Source organism: Chiloscyllium plagiosum, chromosome 18 (assembly GCF_004010195.1).
Source record: "Chiloscyllium plagiosum isolate BGI_BamShark_2017 chromosome 18, ASM401019v2, whole genome shotgun sequence".
In the NCBI taxonomy this organism is placed as follows: Eukaryota; Metazoa; Chordata; class Chondrichthyes; order Orectolobiformes; family Hemiscylliidae; genus Chiloscyllium; species Chiloscyllium plagiosum.
Window position 1 is genome coordinate 15,005,813 of NC_057727.1, and position 25,815 is coordinate 15,031,627.

Below are 25,815 nucleotides of genomic sequence, written 5' to 3' on the forward strand. Positions count from 1 at the left end.
AGGATGATTGGCAGATAAAGGGTCACATATGTTATTGTGGGTGATTATAGTAATTTTATCACATATTGCTTAAATACAATGGTGATGTTCTTACAATGAAATTGCATTTTTTTTTAATGAGGGAGAAGAAAACAGACATGGCAAAAAACTTGCACAAATTGGCGGCACAGTGGCTCAGTGGTTAGCACTGCTGCCCCACAGTGCCAGGGGCCTGGGTTCAATTCCTGCCTCGGGCAACTGTCTGTGTGGAGTTTGCACATTATCCCCGTGTTAGTGTGGGTTTTCTCCGGGTTCTCCGGTTTCCTTCCACAGTCCAAAAATGTGCAGGTTAGGTGAATTTGCCATGCTAAATTGCCCGTAGTGTTAGGTGCATTAGTCAGGGGTGAATGTAGGGGACTGGGTCTGGGTGGGTTGCTCTTCGGAGGGTCAGTGTGGACTTGTTGGGCCGAAGGGCCTGTTTCCACACAGTAGGGAATCTAATCTACCCTAATCTAAACTTGATTTTGGACAAAAACGACTTCAGCATCTGGTTGAATCCTTAGAAAATTGGAGGGTTTACCTTTCAACTTTGGAGTTATTACAGACCCTTTAAAGATCTAAGTCCTTTTGTACTAAATGAGCACTTTGCATCTATCTTCACATTAGAAGCAGATAATATGAAGGTTAGACTAAAAGGTCATAGGCAGGAATAGATAAAAGGTATTAGAAATTTAGCATGACTGGAAGTTAATAGGTCACCTGGTCCTGACTGGATATAGAAGTAATGCTGGAGACTGGAAGGTTGTTAATGTGAAAGGGAAGAGGAATAAATTAGGAAACAACAGATCAGTCAGTCAACAACAGTGAATGGGGGAATTATTGGAAACCACTATCAAGGATAAAACAACAGTTTGTATCAAAGGCATAGGCTAAAACAAGGAGAGCAAACATGAATTTCATCATTGCAAGTCTGAGGCTTTCCTTTTTTCTTGACAAACTTGATCAAATTCTTTGACAAAGTTACAGAGAAGCTTGTTAGCATATCTTGCATATCCACATTTGAAATGCATTTGGATAAGGTGCTACACAGAAATTTAAATGAGGTGATGGAAGCAAATGGAGGTAAGTGGAAGATAGCAAGACGGTTAAAAAATTGTAACAGAAAACAAAAGGTTGTGATGGATGTGTCGTATTCTGTTTGAGAGGTTAATGGCAGTGGTATTTACCAAAGAGCAATTTTGGGTTCATTACTATGCAATTTTTATAAACTACCTTGAGTAAACTACATTAAGTTATTAATGACGCAGCAGCATTATAGTTTACAAATTCTAGAAATCGATGTGTGCTTATGTCATAGATAGTAATAATAGTTATAAATTTCAGGATTACATAAGATGATGAAATGGACAGATCATGACAAATGAAATTATGTGCAGAGTGCATTTTTGGAGTACTAATAACTAAAACACAGCCGTTGTTTTCTTAGACAATCCCTCAATAGTGTGAGAGACTGTTTTTTCACTTCTGAGGTGACAGTCCAAGTGTTGAATCCACACAGCCTGTCACAGATGGTGTTTGAAGAAAGGCAATATATTTTATGTAAGTTTATGAGGTGCAAGTGAGCAAAGAAACCTTGGTGCCCAGAAACACAAATCCTCAAGTTGATAATGATATTAAAAGGCAATTGGTTATTGAGGTATTGATGCAGAGGAATGGAATAGGTCAGTGTGATTATTGGGTGTCACCCAAACATCTATCGAGGGGTATATAGGATACTGTGGTATGGCCGAGTGAGGAGGTACACATCTGTAATGTTTTATTTTGTAGATAAATCCAAAAAAATGAAAATCGGTCTTCTTCACTAACTGGATGTAAAAAACATAACAAATAACATGGTGACTCATTGGTTAGCACTACTGCCTCATAACGCATAACTGTTCATTCAAAGAACCAGCACATACAAGATGGACCAAGGGGACACCTTCTGAGCTCCAGGTTTCTAAGAGATTTCCCTACAAGCTCCAATGCATCAAGAAAGAAATCAATCTGACCTGATAAAGTCCGAAATCAATAGTGATTGTTGCTATGTATCGAATATCACGCCCATTCCTCACGTCTCGTAGCTCTAGTTGAAGATCATGCCACTTCCCATCATTCAATGGCATTCGATTCAGCAGCAACCTTATAGTTCGACTGGTCCCTCGATTGACAGCAAATGATAGATGTCCTGAGTTCAACTGAAAACAATTCCAAAGCACAATTTAGAAAAATCAGAAAATAAGAGGTAGTTTAGCATCAACAATCATGAAACAAAAATTAAAACAAAATCTAATCTGTCTGGAAAATGGCCAATTGCCTTTACCACCTCACTCAAATTTGCCATCAGTTGAATTAATAACTGAAGTAAAAGGTAGTAGCTCGGCAATGAGAGCCATCTTGTCACCTCTCAACAACCAGTAATGTTGATGGCCTGGCCAAGGAATGGTAAATGTCACAGAAGAAAAGGAAGAAGATTTAACTCAATAAGCCTTTAAACATTTCATGAAATAGAACCAAATTATGCATGAGGTCAAAGAGGGTCCTATTCTTCAATATACCTTTACCTTCTGATGATATGATGAGCAGTAAGCCTGTAAGTTCATTGTTCTTCATGTGTATTACTGACTATGACACTATCCCTCTCATGCTTTGTTTCATATATAAACAAGTTGCTTGCCATCAGGCTCGCTCTAGGATCAAATTTTGTAATGTTTCAGTTCAATTAAAATGCAAAAATAACCACATTTGATAACAAATTAAGTCAAATACCTGAAAGTGACTTTGTGAATTCAGTCTGAATTATAAAAAAAAGATTTTACATTAAAATAATTTTTGATTAATTCTTCTACTTATTTCATGCCAAAACAGTAAAGACTGACATGGTTGCCTCACAGACTGGTCACACTCCTTCATTAATCTGGAGCTGATAGTCATTGAATAGTTTTCCACCTCAATTACAAATGTGAAGTTCTATAGTAGTGACTGATTCCAAGGAAAATAAGTTGATATTGAAGTTGAGAAGTATGAGCCACTCCCATCTTTCATGTAATTTGTAATATCTCAACTAATCCCAACAAATGGCATAGAATACTCTATCTCTGATATCTCATCCTCAATTTGCATTCATTCCTGATGAAGGGTTTTTGCCCAAAACGTTGATTTTCCTGCTCCTCGGATGCTGTCTGTCCTGCTATGCTTTTCCAGCACCACTCTAATCTAGACTTTGATTTCCAGCATCTGCAGTCCTCACTTTTGCCTATACAATAAAGTACTCAAAGTAACGGAAAGGCTATTTAGCCATAAGGTCATTTTAGTGTCTCACTAATTTGATTGAGTTGTTTGAAGAAGTAACAAAAGAGAATTGATGAGGTTGGAGCAGTGGACATGATCTATATGGGCTTAAGTAAGGCATTCAACAAGGTACCTCATGGTAGACTGGTTAGCAAGGTTAGATCACATTGAATACAGGGAGAACTAGTCATTTGGATACAGAACTGACTGGGGAGCGATGCTGAACAAAGAGATCTTGGAATACAGGTTCATAATTCCTTGAAAGGCAATAGCAAGTTGATAGGATAGTGAAGAAGGTGCTTAGCATGCTTTCCTTTATTGGTCGGTGCACTGATTATAGGAAATGGGAGGTCATGTTGCAGCTGTGCAGGACATTGGTTAGGCCATTTTTGGAATACTGCATGCAATTCTGGTCTCTGCTATAGGAAGGATGTTGTGAAACTTGAAAGAGTTCAGAAACGATTTACAAAGTTGTTGCCAGGGTTGGAGGGGTTGAGCAGTGGACCTTATAGAGGTTTATAAAATCATAAGGGGCATGGATAGAGTGAATAGACAAGGACTTTTTCGAGGGTGAGGGAGTCTAAAACTAGAAGGTATAGGTTTAAGGTTAGAGGGGAAAAATTTAAAAGGATGCAAAGGGCCAACATTTTCACACAGAGGATGGTGCTTGTATGGAATGAGCTGCAAGATAAAGTGGTGGGGTCTGGTACAATTACAACATTTAAAAGGCATCTGGGTAGGTGTATGAATAGAAAGAGTTTAGAGGGATATGGGCCAAATGCTAAAAAATGGGACTAGATTTATTTAGGTTATCTGGTCTGCATGGACAAATTCTTGAATGTGAACACGTTTAGAGCTTTAAGTTCATAACACAATTACAACCTAAATTTAATTTATGTCCAAATTCAAACTGGAAGAAATCCACCTATTCACAGGAATTTACAATAATTTTGCAAGAGTAACTGATAACTGAAATTTTCTGGACTGCACAAAAAAATTCAGAATAAGTATAAATCTTAGCTCATACCATTAAAGATGATTTGAATTTGGTGGAACCACATTTCTGGCAGTGAAGCCACTATAGTTTACACAGAAAAAGGGGAACTATATGAAGAATAACACACTTGAATAGACAGTGAAGAAAGAAAAGTAAATAGTCAGACTGAAGCCTCCTTTGCCATCTGTCAAGGTCAAATGAGAGTCAGGTTATTGCATCTAACATTGCAGCTGTAGATCACAAGCTTCAAGACACAGAACACCAAAGCCAAAAAAAATGAAATAAAAAAGCATTAGAAAGATATACAGAGATTATTTATTCTGGCTCCATTCGATGAAATTGGCTACAGAAAAAAGACAGATGGAGGCAGTGAAACAGAGACAGTCTAAGATGATAGCCCAACAGGGAAACAAATGTAGACCATGGCCAAAAGAGGTTGCTTATTTCTACATACTAGAGAAGGATGCAATATACAAAGGAAGAGTGCAACAGCACGTGAGCATATCATTGATCCCATGTGTGTTGATTGCATGTGATTTCTCCTTTAGATTACTACTTCAACAATATTATCTACTTTTTATTTCTTCAATGTCAACAACCTCCATTCACTGATTGATTTCATATGATTAGCACAATGCATTCAAGCCAAAATCATTATCCTTCAGATCAGTGTTGATGACAGGATATTGCCAACAAGATCTTCCCAGGACTAAACAATATATAACCAAAGATTTACTCAGGAAACATCAATCTGTTTTGATCTAATTCAAAGTTGTCCACAAAATTCTGAATGGAAGTGAAATAGAAATTAAGTTCTTCAAGAAGGCTCAATGAAGGAAGATAGAATATCAATAAGGCTGTTAACTTGTCTTTGTTCTTCATTCACTGCATATATACTTGACAGACTTGGTAAACTAAAGGTCCTCTGTGGCTACTAACTTCAAGATTTATTTGAGATGAGATCTCAAATTTCTTCAAAGTGAATGAAATACTCCTTACGGAGTTGAAAGTGTTGCTGTTCCATAGTTGATCAAGCCACTCAGTAAGATAAGTTTTGATTAAGGTTAGCTTTCCTGGAGCCTTACAATCAGATTAATATTAAAATGTCACAGCTGTGTTTTCTGGAGTAAAAAAAATACCCAGTTGAGAAAATTCAAAATGAAGTATTTATTGGCATTATAAGTGACATTCCAAAACCATTTTGGATTGAAACCTTTGATAAAGGCTAAGGATTTCATTGTTGACAAGTTATACTGAAAACAGCTAAGTGATAGACAATGGCAGAAATGAACTGAATGCAGGGAGTCCTGGGCTTGATTTCTTAACAGGAATTAAAGGATAGCGTAAGAAAGTCAGTTCCTTCACCTATTTCAATGGAGCAAAATGAGGAAAATATCTCAAGAAAACTAAAAAAATAGAAAGCTTACAGAAGCCACGTTTACTTCTATCTAAGTGTATATGGAGCTTTATTTTGAACTAAGAGATCTCAGGTACTAGTATGAATCTGAGCTTGGTGGAAAACTACTGCAAACAATTTTTCAATGTGATTTTATAGGTAGAACTTGTGGAAGAAATCATTTCAGAATCAGAATTTTTGGAATATGTCTTTAAAGAGAAATAGGTTAGGTCTGTGTATGTTAATCTCTGACAACTGAAACAGGTGATCCCCTCCACGGGATAAAATCAGCATGCTATGATTCCTTCTGCTTCTCAAATCATTTAGGGAGCATGGAGTCAAACTGTCTAATAATTCCTTGCATCAGCATGTCAGAAATGGAGATGCTATTGATGATGGCACTATGTTCAGCACTATTTGTGATTCCTCAGACAGTGAAACAGTCCATGCCTATGTGCAACAAGACCTGGGCATCATCCAGACTTGAGGAGAAAGTGAGGTCTGCAGATGCTGGAGATCAGAGCTGGAAATGTGTTGCTGGAAAAGCGCAGGTCAGGCAGCATCCAGGGAACAGAAGAATCGACGTTTCGGGCATCAGCCCTTCTTCAGGAATGTCAGGAACATCCAGACTTGGGCTTTCAAGTGACAAATAATATTCACGCCACATGAGTGTGAAGATGCTGCCCCTTTAAGAAGACTACGTTGTCCTTGTTTTGTTTCCAAGAAAGGTCATAAATGCAGAGGTTCTGATATGTCCGGAGATAAAAAAAATAAAAGTTAGAGTCTAGGTTACCTTCTTAAAGTTTTTTTAAAAAAGGTAGATATTTAGTGGACATTTCAGGAGCGATGCAGCTGGTCAAACCACTTGGCTTCAAGCAAAACAGAATTTATTTACACATGTTTGAAACACGAACAAAAGAAAACAGAATCTAGAATAACAACTCATGTGAAAACCCAATCAACTCTACCACAACTTAATGAAGGAGCTATTCCAATTCCTGCAACATCCCATAAGCACTTCCCTCGGCAAAAGGTAAATTCAAACACAGGTTCTTACAGGCAGGAGAGTTTCCAGAAAGTTTAGGCAATTTCTCTGTTGAAACATGGAACCTCTTATCACTGTAGCTGCTCTTCTAGGTCCCATTAGTTTTTGACAGCTTGCTATAAATGAAACCAAAGTAGAAAAAAAATCCTGAACTGGAAAAACTGGCCATTCCCTTGCTATTGTTTAGAATAGCCTTCTCCAGACAAAATGGAACCTCTGCCTCTACAATCCCCCTTGAAAGAAAAACTAAGGACAACTTAACCTTGTTAAAGGGGCAATATCATCACGAGTGCCAGCAAATAAACATCACCAGCAAGAGACCATCCCTCCTCAACATTCAATGACATTACTAATGCTGAAACCCCCAACCATGTCCATCCTGGAAGTGACCAATGACCAGAAACTGAATCAGCCATATAAATACTGTTGCTGCAAGAGCAGGTTAGAGGCTGGGAATGGTCGTTGTGTTGTTGATCACATTTAAGCGCTGAGATATAAACCCAATTCCATGGTTTTTGCAACATTCACCTTCAGTAAAAGAGATTAATTGTCATAGGATTGTTGCAGTCATTAACTGTTATTGATTAGCACGTAGGTTTACTGCTCAGTCATTGGCAATGGGTGGCTCATGTTCTTCAGCTGATGCTCAGTTTTGACCTTCGTCCAAAAACAGACAGAAGAGCAGAAATCCAGAAGTGGGGTGAGTGACCACCATTGACAGTGAGGCAGCATTTACTGAGAATGGCATCAAGCAACCCTAGCAAAACTGACATAAATTGGAATCAGGGGAAAACTCTGCTAGTTGGATTTGTACCTAGCATAAAGGAAGATGACTGTGTAAAAGCAAGACATCTGTGAATGCCAGACATCTGAAATAGAAACAGGAAGTGTTAGAGAAACTCAGCAGGTTTGGCAGCATCCATGGAGACATAAACAGAATTAATATTTAATGTCCATTATGACATTCCATCATAAATTTGGGTTGTTGCTAGTCAATAATCTCAGCAACAGGTCATAATTTTTGAAGTTCTTCAGGATAGTGTCCTGGGGTCAACCTTTTGTAGCAACTTCATCGATGACCTTACCTTGTTATAAGGTCAGGAGTGGGGATTTTTGCTGATGACTGCACAATGCTCAGCATCATTTGTGACTCCTCAGAAATTGAAACAGTCCATGTCCAGTGGCAGCAGTGCATATCATCCACAAGATGCTCTGCATTGTGCCCTCTTCATCTCAAAGGATAAGGGCAGCGGATGCATAGGAACACCATCACCTTCAAGTTCCCTTGAGCCACACACTATCCTGGCTTGGAACTATATTACTATATCTTTACTATCATAAGGTCCTAATTTCTGGAAATTCTTTCCTAACAGCACTGTGGCTGCTCGTACACCCAAGGATTGCAGCAGTTCAAAATGGCACCTTGCACTACCTTGTCCAGGGCAATAAAGGACGTGCAATAAATGCTGGTCTAGCCATATCTCAAGAATTTCCACAAACAAAAATCTCCTTTTTTCGCCTTCCACTGTTCAATGTAGGATACCTTATCTTCCAACTGGCAATTTGCAGCATTCTGCATTTCCTGACTTAAATAAGCAAACGATGTTAACTAAAGATTTCACTCTGTTTACTTTTCATGTATCTATTTCAGATCTGCTTTACCCTCAACTGTCTCATTTACGTACATTTTGGGGTCATTTCAAATTTCTTTAGCTAGCTTATCACCTTATGTTAATATCGCTTCATTCATTTAATCATTTCTTATTTTCCCTTTAAGCATTTGGTATTCTACTCTTTGATATATGTACCAATTTCAAACTTTTCATAAATGTTATTCATCTGTCATTTTATTCAGTCCAATGAAAGGTGATGAAGTTGAAACATCAATTTTGCTTTTCTGTCTACTAATAATGACTAATATGCTGGCTATTTTTGACATTATGTTTTTGATTTGTGCTTGCTTCTTTTTAAATGCTGAAGCAAAAGGACTACCTTCATCTTTAAATTTATTCTATAGAAAGGCTTTTGATCTCTAAAACTGTTATCTTTTGGTGCAGCCTGATAAACCCAGATAAACTAAATGGTTCACCAGGTCATGGCTGGAAAAATGGCAACAAAGCCTTTTCTGAGATCTGACAGAAGTGGTGAATGCCCGGGAGCCTATTTTTATATTGAAGGGGTATATAAATCTGCTCTGCTTCAAGAATTTTGAAACTACATCAATAGTAATTAATTAGAAGTTCAAGAAATGCTGAAAAGATATCTGTGAGCGGATAAATATTGTTGCTTAGAAATAGTCCTTATAATCCTTTTGAAATACTTTAAGCCGCAGACAAAGAAACAAAGTGGCTGAAGCAAACAACCTCAATAAAGAAACACTTGAAAACTAAAGGCATGGAATGGAGTATTTTTAAAATTCAGAATGAATGGATGGATGATGCTAGCAGGGAATGCAATGGGCAACATCTTAAAACATGCTGTTCCTAGTAGTCTATTCACAGATATAATACAGGCACAGTGTTAATTCTAGTCCTGGTTACTGGGATGACAAACTATCACACATTAGTAGTTTGTTTTAGGATTTCAATTCTCAGGCCAAATTTCTGTCCTGTGTTTCAGCATATAAAGCTCTGTAAAAGGAACAATGACTTCAAAATACAATCCTGATGTCCAAAGGCTGGGGATTTCAGAATGAAAGGCTCATTTCTTTCATAGCTTGTAAGACTGAGAGGGGCAAATAGTAAATATGTGGAAAAATAAGTGATAAGTCTGGATTATAGTCCAACTTGCTCCAGAGATGTGTCATAACTGTATTTATTTGAAAATATCTACAACATTTAATAAGCAATGGAAGTGAAATATGCCCCCAAGATTTAAAGGATATTTTATAATTATAAATTTAACATTCAAACAAAAAGTTAACAGCATAATCTTGTGAGGCTCTTCTTTAAAAAAAATGCTAGTTTGCAGTTATAAAATTTTAGCTTGGATATCTTAGACTGAAATATCTTAGAGAAATGTATGAAGACATGTGAAAGATGCAATATCCAGATCACAACAGGATACTATTGTGCATTTCTGGTTACACAATCATGTAATTGGACAAACAAAGGCCTTTCATGTGGGAGTTGCCAGCACCAAACATGGCAGATGAATGAATATCTTGAGATATTAAATGAGGTAATAAGAATCCAGAGAAAATATATTCCTGTTAGGGTGAAAGGATAGCTGATAGGTATAGGGAATGCTGGATGACTAAAGAAATTGAGATTTGGTTAAGAAAAAGAAGGAAGCAATGTCAGTTATAGACAGAATAGATCGAGTGAATCCTTAGAAGAGTATAAAGGCAGTAAGAGTATACTTAAAAGGGAAATCAGGAGGGCAAAAAGGGGACATGAGATAGCTTTGGCAAATAGAATTAAGGAGAATTCAAAGGGTTTTTACAAATACATTAAGGACAAAGGGGTAACTAGGGAGACAATAAGGCCCCTCAAAGATCAGTGTGGAGCCGCAGAAAATGGGGGAGATACTAATCTAGTATTTTGCATCAGTATTTACTGTGGAAAAGGATGTGGAAGATATTGAATGTAGGGAAATAGATGGTGACACCTTGCAAAATGTCCATATTACAGAGGAGGAAGTGCTGGATGTCTTGAAATGCACCAGGACCTCATCAGGTATACCTTAGTTTAAGGTGAAGGGTGGAAGGTATAGGGGAGATGTCAGGGGTAGGTTCTTTATCCACAGAGTGGTGGCATGGAATGCGCTGCCTGTGGGAGTGGCAGAGTCAGAATCATTGGCGAACTTTAAGTGGCAATTGGATAGGTACATGGATGGGTGCTTAAGCTAGGACAAATGTTCGGCACAATATCGTGGGCCGAAGGGCCTGTTCTGTGCTGTATTATTCTATGTTCTATGTACTAGAATTCTGTGGAAAGCTAGGGAAGTGATTGCTGGGCCTCTTGCTGAGATATTTGTATCATCGATAGTCACAGGTGAGATGCCTAAATACTGGAGGTTGGCTAACGTGGTTCCAAAATTTAACAAGGGTGGTAAGGACAAGCCAGGGAACTATAGACCAGTGAGCCTGACGTCGGCGGTGGGCAAGTTGTTGAAGGGAATCCTGAGGGACGGGATGTACATTATTTGGGAAGGCAAGGACTGATTAGGGATAGTCAACATGGCTTTGTGCGTAGGAAATTATGTCTCACAAACTTTATTGAGTTTTTTGAAGAAGTAACAAAGAGGATTGAGGAGGGCAGAGCGGTAGATGTGAACTATATGGACTTCAGTAAGGCCTTTGACAAGGTTCCCCATGGGAGATTGGTAAGCAAGGTTAGATCTCATGGAATACAGGGAGAACTAGCCATTTGGATACAGAACTGGCTCAAAGGTAGGAGAAAGAGGGTGGTGGTGGAAGGTTGATTTTCAGACTGGAGGTCTGTGACCAGAGGACTGCTACAAGGATTGTTGCTGGGTCCTCTACTTTTTGTCATTTATATAAATGATTTGGATGCGAGCATAAGTAAGTTTGCAGATGACACCAAAATTGGAGGTGTAGTGGACAGTGAAGAGGGTTACTTCAGTTTACAACAGGATCTTGATCAGATGGGCCAATGGGCTGAGAAGTGGCAGATGGAGTTTAATTCAGATAAATGCGAGGTGCTGCATTTTGGGAAAGCTAATCTTAGCAGGACTTATACACTTAATGGTAAGGTCCTAGGGAGTGTTGTTGAACAAAGAGACCTTGGAGTGCAGGTTCATAGCTCCAAAGTGGAGTCACAGGTAGATAGGATAGTGAAGAAGGCATTTGGTATGCTTTCCTTTATTGGTCAGAGTATTGAGTACAGGAGTTGGGAGGTTGTACAGGATGTTGGTGAGGCCACTGTCGGAATATTGCATGCAATTCTGGTCTCCTTCCCATCGGAAAGATGTTGTGAAACTTGAAAGGGTTCAGAAAAGATTTACAAGGATGTTGCCAGAGTTGGAAGATTTGAGCTATAGGGAGAAGCTGGACAGGCTGGGGCTGTTTTCCCTGGAGCGTCGGGGGCTGAGGGATGACCTTATAGAGGTTTATAACATTATGAGGGGCATGGATAGGATAATTAGACAAAGTCTTTTCCCTGGGGTGGGGGAGTACAGAACTAGAGGCTATAGGTTTAGGTTGAGAGGGGAAAGATATAAAAGAGACCTAAGGGGCAACGTTTTCACACAGAGCATGGTACATGTATGAAATGAGTTGCCAGAGGAAGTGATGGAGGCTGGTACAATTGCAACATTTAAAAGGCATTTGGATGGGTATATGAATAGGAAGGATTTGGAGGGATATGGCCCGGGTGCTGCTAGTGGGACTAGATTGAGTTGGGATATCTGGTCGGCATGGACAGGTTGGACCGAAGGGTCTGTTTCCATGCTGTACACCTCTATGACTCTATCTATGACTCTATCTTAAGAACACAGAATATCTGTAACACATATTCACAGTTTGATTTCCTCCTGTATCTCTTAAAAATTTTAACTACTTTATTGCTCCGCCTGGTAGACATGAGCAAACCTTACCACAGAGTTAATTCTTTCCCGAGATCTGGTACTTTCTGGTCAACACCGACCAGGCTGTAGAATGTTTGGCACCTCTTTAGCTTGCACTGGTATCTCCTTTACCACTTTAATAAACCCTTATCTTGTTCTATCACATCCGTTTTCCCAGTGCTCTACTTAAACCAACAACACTGCAACTTTATGTGTCCTACTTTATTACAATGAAAACACCAGAGGGGTTTTTACTTCTCTTCCTCTCTCATGGGTTTCCTTTTTTTAAACCTGTGGCAATCTATCTTTACTATCTTCAATGAGATCTCCTTTTTGTTTACTTCCTGAGGGTTTCTTTTTCCCCAATTTCTATCCCTCAGATTGAAATTGATGTCAGAAGACAAAGTTTGATTTATAATCAATTCATTATAATCTGCCAGTTCTGCTGCTTATCCTGCAATTTTAACTCTCTGTTCTTCCCTGTGTTCTCACTACTCCTCCTAACAGTCTCTCTAAGATTATCATATGTCTGACCTATTTTCAAACCTCCTATCAAAGTTACTTTGTTTGATCCTTTCAAATTCTGTGTATTTTTTATTGGGTTCCTTCTTCCTAAAATTTTATCGTAGGCTTCTGGCGCTAGTTCATATGTACTTAAGATGGCTTTCTTCGTTCACCTCATCATATTCTGCAGCTACCTCCTCTGATAGTGATACCTCCTCTGTTTGCACTCCTGGCAATTGTAAACATTGAGCTATTGCTATGATTATCTCCCTTTTCTTACATAGGCAACTCCAACTTCAACTTCTTTGCCAATTCCAAAAGCTTTGTCTTGCTTGCTTTCTGTAAAAAAAACCCAAAGTGACTCCTTCCACTCCCAGGAAACACTTCCTGACTGAAAGAGCCATTACTACACAAGGCACACTCTGTTTAAACCAACCAAATGCAACACCTGAAAAAACCAACATTCACCACTCGCTGTCTTTGAGTCCAATAATCCCAAATCTTTCCTGGATTTTGATCTCAACAACTGCCCCTAATTTGTTATGGACCAGACCAAACCCACCTCAAATATATCAAGGAGATTGCCTCGACGCTCACCTTTTCTATTAAAGGGTTGTGTAAGGTGCTGTGTTCCGGATAAAATTTGATTAGCTACACTACTCAGCTTTAATCAATGATGTAAAGGTTCCGGTCTTAGACTGGGCTGGCCAAGGTCAGAAGTCACACAACACCATCACATGTGGGAGCAGTACACGGCAGACACTCAACCAATTTGTCTATCTCGTGCTGCAGGCAAGGATTCCCCGAGGCATGGGTTACTGGCAAGACCATGCAGATGCTACGACAATGGATAAATGGGCACCGTGCAACAATTGCCAGACAGGAATGTTCCATCCCAGTTGGGAACACTTCAGTGGTCAAGGGCATTCAGCCTTCAATCTTTGGATTCGTGTCCTCTCAGGCAGCCTTTGAAATACATAATAATGCAGAATCGCCGAGCAGAACTGATAGTCAAGTTCCGTACCCATGAGGAGGGCCTCACCCATGATCTTGGATTCATGATGCAATACATATGACCCACCACACTGTTATGCATATATAAAATCTTCCTTACTATCCTGTTTTGACACTATCACCTTGATAAATTGTTATGGTCTCTGTATCTTAATTAGTTTGTACAGTTTTGGATTACTTATTACTTTGGTTAGACTCTTGGCATGCGACTCTTATACCTCTCATATTATTCCAGTCATTTGGTTTGTCTTCAACACTACCTTATTTTAAATTTTTTTGGTAATTATCTCTCTGGCTCATTTAATTGGATTATAGATCATCCCTTCACTTGTTATTCAGCTGTTTGCACTTCACCCACACCCTCTGACACTTTTGACCACCTGCAGAGACGTATTATTCGACACTCCACTCACATCATTCGTCTGACCTTTCGAGTTCTCTGCCTATAAATTCTGCGTCTGTGTGCTTCCCTCTCACTTCACCTGATGAAGGGGCTATCCTCTGAAAACTTGTGATTTCAAATAAGTCTGCTGGACTATCACCTGGTGTCATGTAGCTTCTGGATTTAAGCAAAACAAACTTTATCCTTACACTACAGTTAAAATGCAAACGAAAGAAGAATTCATCTAACTTTAACTCTTTTGGAAAACTTCACAGAGTAATAGATTATTATTACTAAACAGCAGCTATTCCCATGTAGAAACATCCATAAACACCCCCTTGACAAAAACAGATTATCTCACATATGATTCTGACAGCACAGAGACAACTCCAACTTTTGGTGTGGCTAATAGAGATGTAACAGCTTCCACAGCCAACTTCAAAACCCCAAATGAAAGCTAAACTGAAACCCTGGTGCTGTGTAAGCCTGATTCCATCCATTCATACTGCTTCTATTGTTCCAACTTTAAAAAAAAACCCAAGGCCTCACAAGCTATTTACTTTATTAGCTTGAAATGGACCACTCAGTACCTCTGTCTTAACCTCGTTGCATAAAAAAATTAAAACAAAATACACCTCTTAAAGTCATAGAAGTGTCACACATCTTTCAGATGGGGGATTATTTACCTATTCAGATAAATACAGAAGATCCCAACACATTATTTAAAAAAAACGTTTCCTTGGCATCCGATCCAAATTTCTCACTTAATCATAATGCCCCCTTTCCCCCCTGAGAAAAGGGCTATTTTTCTAAATTGCTGCTGCACTCAGCATTGCTCTATATAAATAGATGCATGTACAATACCATTAGACATGGTAAATATTGTCCAATAAGTGAGAAAGTGAGGACTGCAGATGCTGGAGATCAGAGCTGAAAATGTGTTGCTGGAAAAGCGCAGCAGGTCAGGCAGCATCCAAGGAGCAGGAGAATCGACGTTTCGGGTATGAGCCCTTCTTCAGGAATATATTGTCCAATCTCAACTGATTAATAGGTTTAAAAAAAGGTAAATATGACATCATGTTGGAGTCACCCAAGATGACTAACCGACTTGTTCTGATTTTAATAAAAAAGTGGCTCTTTTATTCTTCTGGCACAGTAACCCAACCGAAAAAAAAATTACTGTATGAACTGAACATCAGGAAGAAAATGAACAAAAGATCATGTCTCTCAAATTTTCAAAGATTTAGAAATTTGTCTTTTATCGTGTCTGCCCTTCAATTGATAGTTTCCGAGACATTGTCCCTCTCAAGCTCAGTTTGAACTATTCATTTGGGATGAGAAAGTATACTGGTGAGTATTATAGCTATTGTCTAAGAAGGCATGGTTGCAGCAGAGTCAGAAGACTGAGTAGGAAAGAATGCAAAACTGAGACACTCAAAACTGACCTTTAACAGGCCAAGAGTATGCTAGCTGTACTCAACAAATACCGTCTAAGGATTAATTTACACACTTGATTACATCCCTGGCAAAGCTGAGGAACAGGCTTTAGTTAGCAGTGGCCACCCTGCAGTTAACATGATAATTAGTGTTCAGCTTTCATGTGACTGGTAGCGTTCAGATCTTCAGAGAAAATCACAGGGTGAGCAGCTATTAAGTCACTCAACTGTAAAGTAAATAAATAAACAAACAATGCTCCATTTGACCAATTCTGGCACAAAGCAGCTCTTGCAATTCCAAAGGTAATTAGCTTCCACCAACTTGCATAGATGTAAATATCTGGGTATCATTGGATATTCCATGACCTACTGAAGGAGCTTTTGCTCTTTAATATGCAGTAGTGTCTGACCATCAACTCTCAACTTTCCAGGGATAAGCCACAATAATTACAACTGCAGCAATTCACATTATAATGTTCAATACAAGAGGAAGTTTTCAAGAATGAGCATTTGACGATGCAGTTTGCATGCCTCATTATCCTTCCAATGAAGCCTAGCATTGCTAAGTGATGACACACATACGCATGCCTAAATTTGGGGGATGATTACATGGGCTTCTAGCATTTTAAATAGTACTTTAGTTAGGCACCTTGTTGTATTCTCTGAAAAGCATGCCCTACGCCTTTTTTATCAACTTATCCACTATGTTGCTACTTCCAGAGAGCTACGGATTTGGACCCTAGCATCTCTCTGAATATCAATGTTCCTAAAGGTCCCACTATTTACTACATAGTTTCCTCTTGCATATGACCTCCCAAAATGCATCACCTTATGCTCGTCTAGATTAAACTCCATCTGCCATTTCTCCGCTTAATCTTTCCTGTACCCTGCTGTATCTTTTGACCACCTTTCTCACTATCCACAATGCACGAACCTGCAGGTCATCTGCATTAAACTACTTAAATTTTCTTTCCAAATCATTTATATATGTTACAAACCACACAGGTCCCAGCACTGATCTTTGCAGAACCACCACAGGTTACACTCCTCTAGTCAGAAAAACACCCCTCCACACTATTCTGCGTCTTCTATGACCAAGCCAATTTTGCATCCAACGTAACAAGTCAATTCATGTGACTTAATTTTCTGGACCAGTCTACCAAGCACTACAGTAAAGTTCATGTAGAAAACATTTATTGCCTCATAAATCATCTTCATCAATTCCTCAAAAAATTCAATCAAATTTGAAAGACATGACCTCCCCCGCACAAAGCCATACTGACTATCCCTAATAACTTTATTCTTTTCCAGATATGAGTAAATCCTGTACCTATGAATCTTCTCCAACAATTTCTCTACCACTGATTTAAGGATCACCAACCTATAATTCCCTGGATTATCCCTGTTGTCCTTCTTAAACCAAAGAAAAACAATGGTTGTTCTCCAGTCTTCTAGGACTTCACCCGTGGCTAAAAACAAATACAAAGATCTTTGCCAAGACACCCGCAATCTCCTTCCTTGCCTCCCTCAGTATCCTGGGATAGATCCCTTCAGGCCCTAGGGACTTATCTACTTAATGTTTTTCAAGACACCCAACAAACCCCCCCCCCCCCCCCCACCTTACCATCATTCATTTACCTTCTCCTTGGTAAATACCAATGTAAGGTACTTATTAAAGAACCTCACCCATTTCCTCTGGCTCCATGCATAAACCCCACTTTGTCCTGGAGTGGACCCACACTTTCCCTAGCTACCTTCTTGCTCCTAATATACATAAAAATGCCTTTGCATTCCCCTTAATCCCACTTGCTGAAAACACTTCATGGCACCTTTTTGCCCTCCTAATTGTTTAAGTTTTTCTTGCTTCCTTTATATTCCTCAAGAGCTTTGTCTGATTTCAATTTCCTAAACCTTATTTTTGTTTCCTTTTTGAATCTTTCAAAACCTCTTGTCATACAAAGTTCTCCAGTCTTCCCATTATTATCCTTTATCCTTACAGGTACATGCTGGTCCTGAACTCTGATCAACTGGCCTTTAAATGACTCCCACATGTCAGATGACCATTATCAATGACCATTGGTGTCACTGGAGGAACATAACAAGAATGGTTGTGACATGTATCCCCTGAGGAATGAGAAGAGTCCGATGCCTAAGAATACTGAGAGCAATTAACAGATGACTCTTCCATTGAGCTGTGGCACTGGGCCACTTCACATTTGCTGATTGCTTATTACTGTCCTGTACTTCAACAATAACTTCAACAACACCTACAACATCCCCTGGTGCTTAGAAAACAGATAAATGAAGCACAGTGTTTTCATTAATGGAAGCATTTATTTAATTAATGTATTTGACTATACAGATTCCTCCCTGTGTCCTGCAGGTTTATTGGCATGGGTGTGCAGAATGTGAAAAGCTGCATGTGCAAATGATTACTTGCAAACGGATGTCAATGATTGAATGGACAAGATGGATTCCTTGAGGTTCTCGTGCTTCTGCTCAAAGCAACAGAGCCCGACATATTTTGATATTCAGTGACTGCATCTATTTCCTCCTGGGCAGTCAGACACTCTAGTCCAAGCCGATCAACCGCAAAGTATTAGCATTAGCACCAAAAGCTCCCCGAGATAGTGCTGTTCCTACATCCAAGCAACAGATTTGTGCCACACTACACTTGTGCTGGGCTTAGCAGCCATAATGTCCCCCCTTACTGCTCCACTTGCATGAAACCTAATTAGCAAACATTGTGCATCCTTTTCCTTCACAGAATAAGAGAACATAGCCTTTGTTTGGTGCTACACTTCCTGCAGCACACACTGTGCAAGTCCTTTTCAATTCATAGTTGCTGTCTGACCATTACAAGATGTGCAAGCCTGAGACAATTAAACACATCATAATGATCATTATTTGGTGCAGATCAGGCTACAAAAAAAAAGGCATCAACAGTGCTACTGATGTAGTTTAAAATCTATTCAGATCATCCCAATTTTACTGCACAGAGAAATGAAACAGCTGTACCAAACATATGGTTCAGCATGCTTTACTTCTTTTGAAAAGCCAAATTCTTGATGTATGGTTAGGGAAGATCCAGAGTGGCTAAGCCTCAACAAAATAATAAAGTCGTCACTCTGAAGACTACCATTTTAACAAACTTCACAGTTATTTGTGTTGGCTTTTTCAAGCAAACTTTGCTTTATCTCCCTATTTTGTAAGACACAATGTTGCTAAAATAAACAGGAGGGAGGAGCTCCTTATTGTTCTTATATTCTTCTTCTTGAGAAATTCCAATTACTGGAGACTTCATCTGTAAAGAGAGCACATGGGATATTAAACAATGCTTTTCTGTAACTGCATTCTCATGTCAATACATTCTGCTTTAATGCTTTTCTTTAATGCCTGGGTTTCACATTTATGATTGATAACCTCATCTAAGCAGGTAGCCTAGTTTAGCACAGTTTTCTACCAAATTCCTTACCCTCTGGCATCATTTCTGTCCCCAGCATTTGAAGCCAGTCCAGCCTAGGAAAATGTTTGCTTTTAACAAATGATGCTGGTTCATAAAGACCTGCCATGTGGAAAACAGATGTAACCCAATTGCACGTCCATTTTACATCCACTGACCAGTGAAACTGAGCAATGAGTAAACAGGTAAGTTGCTCACATTGACATACCAGGAGAAAGTGAGGACTGCAGATGCTGGAGATCAGAGCTGAAAATGTGTTGCTGGAAAAGCGCAGCAGGTCAGGCAGCATCCAAGGAGCAGCAGAATCGACGTTTCGGGCATGAGCCCTTCTTCAGGAATCCTGAAGAAGGGCTCATGCCCGAAACGTCGATTGTCCTGCTCCTTGGATGCTGCCTAACCTGCTGCGCTTTTCCAGCAACACATTTTCAGCCACATTGACATACCACCAAGATTAGATTTAAATGACCCCAATAGTGTTCAAACTGTATGGATGAATCAGGAATAGCATACTAAATATCACATTCTGCTTTCATGTACCAAATCATCATTGTTGTACAGCAAATTTTGTTTTAACCAGCATCCTCAATAAATCACCAAAAAGTATATACCTGAAATACCAGAAGTAACTTTATATCACAATCTCCATGATGTCCAGTTCAAAGTGAAAGTGAGAAGGCTCTCTGCCATTAAGTTTTATTTAAGTTATTATTTAAGTGATTTATGCTGTAAATAAAGTACAACAGTAATGTGTATACCCCCGCATTAAGTTTGTGTATGTTATTACATTGATTATGTGGACCACTTGATCAAGCATGAAATATTTGATCAATTGGTAAACTACAGGTCCCATAGGTGTTGGTTAATAAAAAGCTTGCTGTATATATCAGTGATTCACATCACATGAATGAGAAGAGGGCTACATATTTCACTTCCTATGTTAACTATGCTCTCCATTTCTAGACGACTACCTGTCTTTTCTTTAAAATTAAATTTACTTTATTCTGCATGTAGATGGTGTGCATTAAATTCAGTCAATTAATACTTTATCATGCAATACCTGACTGCCTATAAAATATTTATGTTACAGGGAATCATCCAGTAAGGACAGAGATGAGGAGGAATGTCTTCTCTTAGAGGATAGTGAATCTGTAGAATTCCTTACTTCACAGGGCAGTCAAGGCAGGGTTAAGTACATTCAAGGTGATGATGGACATATTTTTAATTACCAAGAGAATTAAAGCTTATGGAGAAAAGGCAGGAAAATCGAGTTGAAGATTATGAGATCAGCCTTGACATCACTGAATGGTGGAGCAGATTTGATGGCCTGATTAGCCTAATTCTGGCTCCTATTTCTATAGTCTCAGAGTCATACAGCACAGAAACAAACGCCTCAGTCCAACCAGTTTGGTATTATGCCGAACATAATACCAAACTAAACTAATCCCACCTGGCTGCTCCTGGCCCATATCCCTCCAAATATTTCCTATTCATGCATCTATCCAAATGTCTTTTAAACATTGTAATTGTACCCACGTCTACCACTTTCTCAGGAAGCTCATTCCACATGTGAATCACACTCTGTAAAAAAATTTGCCTCAAGTCTTTTTTAAAATCTCTCTCCTCTCATCTTAAAAAAAGATGCCCCCAGTCTTAAAATCTCCCATCCTAGAGAAATGACAACTATCACTGACTCTATCTATACCTTTCATTATTTTATACACTTCTATCAGATAATCGCTCAACCTCCTATACTCTGATGAAAAATGTCCCAGCCTGTTCAGCTTTTCTTTATAACTCAAACCTCCATAGTCGGCAACATCCTGGTAAATCTCTGAACCCTCTCCAGCTTGATAATATCCTTCCTATAACTGGGCGACCAGAACTGGACAAAGTATTCCAGAAGAGGCCTCACCAATGTCCTGTCGAACTTCAACATGACTTCCCAACTCCTATACTCAAAGAACTGAGCAATGAAGGCAAGCATGCTAAATGCCTTTTTAACCACCCTGTCTATATGTGATGCAAACTTCAAACAAGTACACACCTGCACCCCTAGCTCCTTCTGTTCTACATCACTACCCAAGGCTGCACCATGAATTGTTATACCAAAATGCAATACCTCACATTTACCCAGTACTCCATCTGCCATTTTTCAGACCATTGACCATTTGATCTAGATCCCTTTGCAATCTTAGAAAATCATCTTCACTTCCGTAATGCCACCAATTTCATCTTGAATGGATACCCATGTAATATCTATCCGTCCTTAGCTTCTTTATGAATATGATGTAATAGATTTAACTTACCTTTACATCTTTGTGAAGCTTGTTATGTTTCAATTGGTCTTCCATAGTCCAGGGGATGATGGTAAGGCACAACTTTCACCATATCTCCAACTTGCTGATAGACATATGGATGATTGATCTTGGTGTTTACTTCTGCTGACTTGGAAATTACTCTTTTCCCTTAGCATGTTATAGTCACAATTTCACTTTTTTTTTAAAAACAGAACATATGTCATGTGGCCAAGTCAGGGGAGCCCAACAATTGCAACCCAATAGGTGTTACATTAATCAGTTAAATGGCGAATATAGAAGCCAAATTTCCAGTGTTAATAGCAACACAAAGGATGTTACAAATTGCTTCCAAAGAAAAAAACAAGTTCCTTCGTAATAATCAACATTACTATCACATTACTGCAAGAATCAGGGACAGTAACACATCAACAACCAAAAGCAAAAACATATACCTCAATCTCTAAAGCTTACTTATGAAACATAAGACAGTACTGACATGATAAAGAACAACAGCAAAATTACGTACAGTGAAGTGATGTTAAAATGGATGGCAGTACAAAGACACGCATGTCAAATGGGCTGAAAAAGAAAAAGAAAATTAACTAAGGTTGATACATAACACAAAACAATTCAAAATAAGGAGCACTACAAACAGAAGACAATGAGAAAATTAAACAGGATTTTGTAGTGTGTACTGAACATCAATAAGGAATTAATGGGCACTGGGGTCAAACTGCTGTCACAATATGGCACCAGTTGTCAAATTCTTAGGATTTCTCAATTTTCACATGGGAATTACAGACTATTGTGGAATTAGATAGGATGTAGGATGCTGTTGCAGAATCAAATCGTTGATTGGTTTTATCAAATGTTATTTTGTTTTTATAGTGATTAATTCCCTATCTGTCCAGATCTCCAAGCTGCTTTGATCTACATCTCCTACTCAATTAAAATTGAAGCTCCTTCCTGCAATGTGTGTTGGCACTCTTCCATTGCAATTTATATTGGCATTCTAACCCTTCAATGTTCTTCCCTCTCCCATTTCACCTGCGATCTCTTGGCAATGTAACTTTTCAAATGAATTCAATTCCAATCACAAAACTGAGGCATGTTACCACACTTAGTGCTCTCAACGGTGGCAATTTACAGATTAATATTGGACATTGCAATATTACTCATTTTGACAGCATTTAAGCTGCCATATAAAATCAGCTACCTCAAAATAACAAAAAAATTCAGCCATTCGATCAGGCAATAAGCTGCAGTTTTCAGCTCAAATATGATATTGGTCTCCCAGTGTAAACTACCATTTTCCTGTGAGGAGCTGACAATGTTGAGAGAGGCTAGATTACCTTGACGTATTTTCAGAACAAAGAATTATCATAATGAGCAGTGCACAAATTGGTGACGAAGCTCCCACTGATATAAATGGCACTTATCATAATTCTTGTGATGTTCACTAAAGATCTCTACAAGGCAAAACAATACAGATAGTAGAGTCATTTTACAGCTACTGCAGCTTGACAGACAGCTTGACAAGCAGTAGCCACAGGCTTGCAGCAAACACGTTGAAAGGCCCTTTTTTTTTAGATCAAAGGCCAAGAAAAGTGATACACTAGACTTCAAGCCCTGCTGCTTTCACTGATAATAATCATGTCAGTAGGGAAGTGACTGGACCTGAAGATGAATAGTTACCAATTGTACTCCGAGCTGCGAGAGTTCATTGATACATCTAATTAAAACTGAAGGAAATCATGCTAGATTAATAGGAAGATTCCACAATACGTTCAAAAATCAACGTGATCTCCTTTCTACTTCTGAAAAGGGGATAATCATTACTTGTTGCTAATCAAATTGAATTTGCTCTGTCTGTCACATCACACACAGAAAACATTTACAGGTAACGATTAGTATCTATTTCAATGTCCTCTTTGTATACAGAACAACCTCCGTTATCCGAACTTCGGATTATCCAAATCACGAGGTCCCGTAAAAATGTTGCATCAAAGAGGTGTTACCGACACTGGTGCGACGATAGCGTCTTTTGTTTGCAATGACTAAAAGTGAATTTGGATTACCTATACTGAAGAACATGTGAATATGCTGACAAAAATAAAAAAACACAAGCACCTCAAGCAACAACGACCGGATATTTTTTACAAAGGGGTTAGTTACACAGCCCTTTGCAAAAGTAAGTGCTTTATTCCCATCAATTTACTGGGCCATTCATGAAAAAAATGGCAGAGAAAGTAAACATATGAGCGAGGGCGTGCTTCTGTCCTTCTGTAGTGACAGTGCGTTTAGCAGAAAGTGATAAATGCTCTTGGGAGTTTAGAATCTGTTTGGACCTTGTTTAATGCGGGATGTCCATATTTATATGAGAGTTTAGTCCTCCTCAGTTTAACCGCACGTGTGCAATTTGCTTCTTGCAGCCTGGAAGGTTGCTCTAGTATTAATTCCTGCCACTAAAACAGCAAGATACTTCTGAACAAAATATATAAAATCTGCAACTTGCAGAATGCAAAGATTAGCTTGTTTAAATAGCAGACTCTTCAAAATTATAGATTTAAATAAACTCTCTGGTAGAGCACAGTGTTAGATCCTCAAATCTTTTCCAGAAATATGTGGATAGCTTAAGGAATATTTGAGGATTTGGCCTCCACCTCAATGAATTTTATTTACACAAAAAGTGATTTTATTTGTAAAAATCATGAATTTTTAAGCAATATCCAATGTTTGTACATATTTTATCGATTGAATGAAATAAAAACAGCTTTTTCCTTTGTCTACGATCAGATCAGTTATCCGAACAATCCGAACAAAATACTCCCCGCCCATCTCGTTCAGATAAACGAGGTTGTTCTGTAGTAGTGTACTCCTTACATAAGTACACTAACTGTGGCTTAAACAAATGTGCAAATGCATGGGCATTTAAATGGCCATTAAAAGAATTTACTGAAGGTGCAGTTTGATTCCATGAGCCACAAGTTGAATTTTGCCAAATGGCTACATGGAAAATACAGAACTCTAAATAAAACAGATTTTCAAGAAAAGGAAGTGACTCAAAAGCAGTTGCCAACTTGACTTGAAATCAAATTGTGAAGGTCTCAATCTCATTGTCCAGACATTAAATGTTTCAATCCATATTTAGCATAAGCAATGCCAATAGCTGTCAACACTTCTAGCACCTTCAGTTTTACACATCACCCATCTGCTAAGCTACTGCATTTATTTATAGATAACTATTTTAAAGGCTTCAAGCATTAACAAATGATAATGATATCTGATTATTGCAACACTAGCAAAAGTACCCTTGAGAAAAGTGTTCATTTGACTGAGACAAGATTGATGACCAGTGATGTCATCAAATGTTACTGTTCTAAGAGAGTGAACTGGCTCAACAACTAGTACCATTTATCATCAGTGATAAAAATACCCTGTCATTAACTCCTCCAGGATGATGCAGTCCATGAACAACTCCTTTGTGACCATGGTAAATTTTCTTCAGTTTTAAATATGAACCCAGTCCCAGGAAGTGTACTTAATTAAACGGACCTTAAAAACGCAATGAAAAAGTGATGAAAAATTCAAGAAAGGTTGCCTCTGTCATTTTTGGTTGAAGCAGTGAACTTGAAATACACTGTTAAAAATCACACAACAACCTGGTGTTGTGTGATTTTTAACTTTGTACAGCCCAGTCCAACACTGGCATCTCCAAATCATGAAATACACTACACTTGAGAAGCTGCTCTTCCAATCGATCCAATTCAGTCTCCTTCATGTTGCTGCTATAGTTCCTTCAGTGACAAATCCCCTTCCTCCTTCTCTTATCTCTCCTGATCTTATCCTCTAATCTAGACAAGGAGTCTGGGTTTCTTGTGAGTAGCATAAACTGGAAGTTGGGCAGAATCCAACCTGCTGTTTGGTGAGCCTTACTGCAGCTGGTTGAGCTTCACATTGTTGTTGGTGAAGAACTGCAGATGGCAGGGTTAGATGTAAGTTGACTTCTTGTCTCTGATCACTTTGCCAGATGTCTGTGGCTGTCAGGAGCAACAGAAGACAGTGCACTCTTTGTCCTGTGCTGTTACCTTGCTACCAGGGTAGGTTCCTAAGCTCATTAGGCCCCGACCTCAGGTCCCAGGGGAACTGCTATAATTTTGTCTGGGCCCCAATTTCAACTTTGGCAGGTTTACAACATAACCAGCACTGGTGAGCAGCAGCCCTGACTGTATGGGCATCTCCCACTTCCCCCGGGCTTTCGGTTCTGCTTTATTAAACTCTGTCCAGTAACCAGGTATTTATAACTAATATTGCTAATAAGATGTCTTAAACCAAAATTGAGGGACAAGGATCTGAGGAAGCATGTGTGTTGTTAATGAAGCAACTAAGATCCCTGATTTGATTACAATATTAAATCTCATTATGAATGGAGAAGGCTCGATT

The 25,815-nt window shown here is 38.8% G+C and overlaps 1 protein-coding gene across 4 annotated transcripts in view; it reads right to left on the reverse strand.

Annotated features, from left to right (window-relative positions):
* LOC122558869 (cadherin EGF LAG seven-pass G-type receptor 3-like) overlaps positions 1-25,815 on the reverse strand; it is a 178,976-nt gene that overhangs the window by 50,418 nt on the left and 102,743 nt on the right. For all 4 annotated transcript variants that reach the window (XM_043707749.1, XM_043707748.1, XM_043707747.1 and 1 more), the window contains exon 10: positions 2,031-2,216. In XM_043707749.1, the coding sequence (XP_043563684.1) occupies positions 2,031-2,216 (186 nt within the window). The remainder of the gene's footprint in view (positions 1-2,030; positions 2,217-25,815) is intronic.